Source organism: Semicossyphus pulcher, unplaced genomic scaffold (genome assembly GCF_022749685.1).
Source record: "Semicossyphus pulcher isolate SPU_LCO1_2020_fin unplaced genomic scaffold, fSemPul1.0.p SCAF_13, whole genome shotgun sequence".
NCBI lineage: Eukaryota > Metazoa > Chordata > Actinopteri > Labriformes > Labridae > Semicossyphus > Semicossyphus pulcher.
Genome location: NW_027211637.1, coordinates 17751357 through 17755759, shown reverse-complemented (window position 1 = coordinate 17755759; position 4403 = coordinate 17751357). Strand labels below are relative to the sequence as shown.

The following is a 4403-nucleotide window of genomic DNA, read 5'->3' as shown; positions in this document are numbered from 1 at the left end:
TTTATGTAACAGAAGATGTATGTATTTGCACATGCTTGTATGTACAGTTGGAGTAGGAGTTAAAATAGCGTAATTATTAGGCAATATAAATAAACCCTCCATTAGCCACACTCAAATCCAGTTACTCCATTGTTTTGTTTGCTCTTTGCCTCTTTCACAGTTACATGACTCATCACAGTGCCTCCACAATAACTCAGGAAAGAAGTGGCAAGAAGTTTTGTTCTTGCAAAAACTCATCTCCAGTCATATTCTTTTCTTCCTTTCCATATTCTAGCTGCCTTGTCTTCATCGTGTTGTTTTATTCCTCATCCTTTTCCAACCGCTTGTTGCCAGAGAGAAACAAGAAACAAGGAGTCATGATAAAACATTTGCTTCCCAAAGTCACGCTGTTATCACCTCATGACAAAAACCACAAATCAAACCCTTAACTAATGAGAGAACACACTGACTCTCTTTCTCTCTGTGTCTCTCTACAGGTGTCGGAGGGAATCAAGAATAGAGGGGGCTTTCAATTCGCCCTGCTACTGTAACTGCTGCTGAAGACTGCTCTGGTTCTCTGCTGCTGATTCTGGTGACTGAGCCGCCCATCTGTGTGTGTGATTGTTTTATCCTGGGGCCAAAAGGCTTTACACTGGCTGAACTGCAGCCATGGAGGTGGCCCTGGTAGACTTTGAGAGCTTGGGTGACCTTGATGCCAGCCTTGAGGATGAGGTAGACACCTATGCCGATGAGACTACAGCCCTCACAGTGGATATTCCCCAGGTACTTAGCAGTCCTGGCAGCAACTACCTTCTGCGAGTCCCTCAGCTTTCTTCTCCACCCTCCCACCACAGTCCAGTGCCCTCCCACATGTGGGAGTCCACCTCATCTTCGCCCATTCCACAGACACAGACACTTAGAGTACCACAGTCTCCAACTATGCCAACTCCAAACAGACAAGGACGTAGTAGCTGCGCCAGTATGATCACCAACTGGAAATTGCTGCTAAGCAGTGAGGGCACTAAGGAAAGTGAGACGATTTTCAGCCGGCTTGCCAAGGAGTGCTGCGAGGATCTCTTTGTAGATAAAAGAGGCCTGGACGATGGAGACCAGAAAGTCATCATCAACATTGCAGGTCTTCGTTTTGAGACCCAGCTCAAAACATTGGACCAATTTCCTGATACACTTCTGGGAGATCCTCGAAAGAGGATGGACTACTTTGATCCAATGAGGAACGAGTACTTCTTCGATCGGAACCGGCCCAGCTTTGATGGGATTTTGTATTACTATCAGTCCGGGGGTAAGATAAGACGGCCAGCTAACGTTCCCCTGGATGTGTTTGCAGATGAAATGCTGTTCTATGAGCTTGGAAACGAAGCCATGGAGCAATTTAGAGAAGATGAAGGATTTATAAAGGATGTCGAGATCCCTCTACCTGATAATGATATGTACAGACAATTCTGGCTGCTGTTTGAGTACCCAGAGAGCTCAAATGCAGCCCGAGGTGTAGCACTGGTGTCTGTTTTTGTCATTGTCATATCAATCATTATTTTCTGCATGGAAACGCTGCCAGAATTTCGAGATGACAGTGATCCAATTGTGCCCACAGCGGTAATGCCTTTCAACCAGTCCATATTTTACACTTCTGCGGCGCCATCTGCTGTAAAGCCCACAACTTTCTCCGATCCCTTCTTCATCATTGAGTCCGCATGCATCGCATGGTTCTTCTTTGAGCTGTGCGTGAGATTTCTGGTCTGTCCTAGCAAAAGTGAATTTTTCCACAACCTCATGAACATCATTGACATTATATCCATCATCCCTTATTTTGTAACTGTGGTGACAGAATTGGTCTCAACGCCACAGGAGAGCTCAGGACAGAACATGTCTTTGGCTATTCTGCGTATCATCCGTCTGGTGAGGGTGTTTCGTATATTCAAACTCTCACGTCACTCCAAGGGGCTGCAGATCCTGGGACAGACTCTGAAGGCCAGCATGCGTGAGCTGGGCTTGCTCATCTTCTTCCTCTTCATTGGAGTCATCCTCTTTTCCAGTGCTATTTACTTTGCTGAGGTAGACGAGCCTAACACACAGTTTGTCAGCATACCTGATGGCTTCTGGTGGGCTGTGGTTACTATGACCACAGTTGGCTACGGAGATATGTGTCCCATTACAATGGGGGGTAAAATGGTGGGCACCCTGTGTGCAATCGCAGGTGTGCTGACCATTGCTTTGCCTGTTCCAGTCATTGTCTCCAACTTCAACTACTTCTACCACAGAGAGACGGAAGCAGAGGACAAGTTGCCTTTGGCAGATGCAGTTGAGCAAGCCATGAAGGCTGAGACAAGTTCCACACACGGTAGCAACACCTCGCTTAGTAAAGCCAATGGCATCTGGCAAATCGAAGGAAAATAACTGTGGAAGGGGACAATTTTGAAGAAGAGACTTTCTACAGAGCTGGAAAGAAATGTTAAAGAGGAGAGTTGGGAGGGAATTAAATGTTGCAATTTCCCTCCAACAATGGTATCAGTGATATAAAATGTTTTTACAATTGGAAATGTGTTTTATAAGGATAAAAAAAGTGAACTCTACTTACCTCCTTTGTGTCTGGTATGAAATTTACACTAAAGATAACAGACAAGCAGAAGAATTCATTGTGTTCATGTTCACGATTGTATGTCAACATAGTTCACTTTGTGTTAGGACTCTTCTTTAGTTGCATCAAAGCAGGAAAAGATTTTCACATTTTAGCAGTTTGTAGATTTAGTGGATTTTTATCATTTTGTTCTTATTTGTATTGTCTTGACTATTAATCCTATTTACAACATTTTGCACACCAGCTTCACTTTTATCATTTTAGGTTAGAAGCTCAAGCAACACAACAGTTTCTTCCGGGGCTGCAGTTGTACTGCAGAGCTACAATAAAATTTGGTGTATAAGGCGCACTTTTAATACATTTCATCAGGTGCGAACAACATACCAGTATAAAATGCAGCGAGAAGTATTTTATTGTGTTATGGTATTTTACCCAGACAATGGCGCTATAATCGCCACTCTTGCAACAATCAACGTTACCATAGGCTGAGCTCAACTATCGCACTGGTAACTAGCAGGATTGCAAACTGGACATGGCGAAAACAGATGGTAGGCTATGATTTGTGTGTTTTGAATGTGTTTCAAATGAAAATATCCGTTGAAATAACATGGACGTTTTTATTTATGCATACCTGGAATACCCTCAAGAAACAGACAGTGTTTTTTATTCCGGATTTTACGGTAATTCTTAATTCATCTGATAGGCCTTAATAATAATGACCTTGAAAAGAGTCATAGATCATCAGACTTTTATGATAAATTATGGGTTATGGAAATGTAAGCATCAGGTGATGTTACTCTGTGTGCGTGTAGCACCCAATTCATGTAGTCAAGGTCACACTGGAAGGGTCATTTACACCTATAGCTTTAAACATAAGTTCTGTGGCACCCAAAAGATGCTGTCGCAGTCTACAGGTAACTGCAAAATCATAACTGATGGGAAAATGGTCAAGCTGACACAAAAAAGATTGTATGAACAAAAAACACAAGTGTTGTGAATGAGTTCCTTGTGAATAGTGTCTAGATTATAGCCCTCTGTATTTATTTATTTAAAGTGTATCATGATACTACTGTATTTATTCATTTTCTTTGATGAGTCGTGTGGGTACGAGTCCTTCCCTGTTGTTAGCAGTCTAACTGACTCCACACTATGTACTATAACAGAGTGCCTTAAAGTATTTAACGTTAGGATACTGTTGAATTCGCCATACATAATCTTACTGTAACACCTATGTTTATCATGCATACATGCTTCAGCTTTGTTGAAAATCTAGAAGTTGTAAACTCTCTTAATTTCCAAAGAAATGCAATCTGAACTGATGTATTATTTAACATATCCAAAGTTTAGTGCTTCCCTCTCTTTCTGAGGTAGATATTATCCTTCAAAGTTTTGGATTTCATTTACAAATACGTATCGTTTATCAATTATATCTTATTGAGAAAGTAAACCTTGCAATGGCACCACAAGAGAATTAAAAAAGGAAAGTAAAAGGTGGACATAAGAAGCCAAAGATTGATTGATGAATAAATTGAATAAAGGGAACTGTTACAGGCCCAGCGGACATTATGTCTTGTGATTCTTCTTACTTTGAGGGAGCAATTGTGAATTATACTGTATCAGTGTAATGTACTGGTACATTTAATCCGTGTTTGGGTCCAGGAATACGACGGTATCTCAAGACAGCTTGAGAATCGTGTCTCAATTCCTGGTAAGCATATGATCAAACCAAGATGTGTTATCTGAGTGTTTGACAACCGGCTTCATGGTGGTGATAAAAATACGGTATTACGTCTGTAAAGTCACTATTGTAAATGAGTTCAAAGGTGGACTT

The 4403-nt window shown here is 41.6% G+C and overlaps 1 protein-coding gene across 1 annotated transcript; it reads left to right on the top strand.

Annotated features, from left to right (window-relative positions):
- The first annotated feature begins 648 nt into the window (after window positions 1–648).
- On the top strand, window positions 649–2451 carry kcna10a (potassium voltage-gated channel, shaker-related subfamily, member 10a). Its single transcript, XM_069659794.1, has one exon. It carries the CDS (start codon window positions 649–651, stop codon window positions 2389–2391), a length of 1743 nt encoding a protein of 580 aa, XP_069515895.1. The 3' UTR covers window positions 2392–2451.
- Window positions 2452–4403: the final 1952 nt, after the last annotated feature.

Excerpts from the sequence above, each read along its gene's own strand:
- kcna10a (XM_069659794.1), top strand. The coding sequence starts at position 649 with ATGGAGGTGGCCCTGGTAGACTTTGAGAGCTTGGGTGACCTTGATGCC.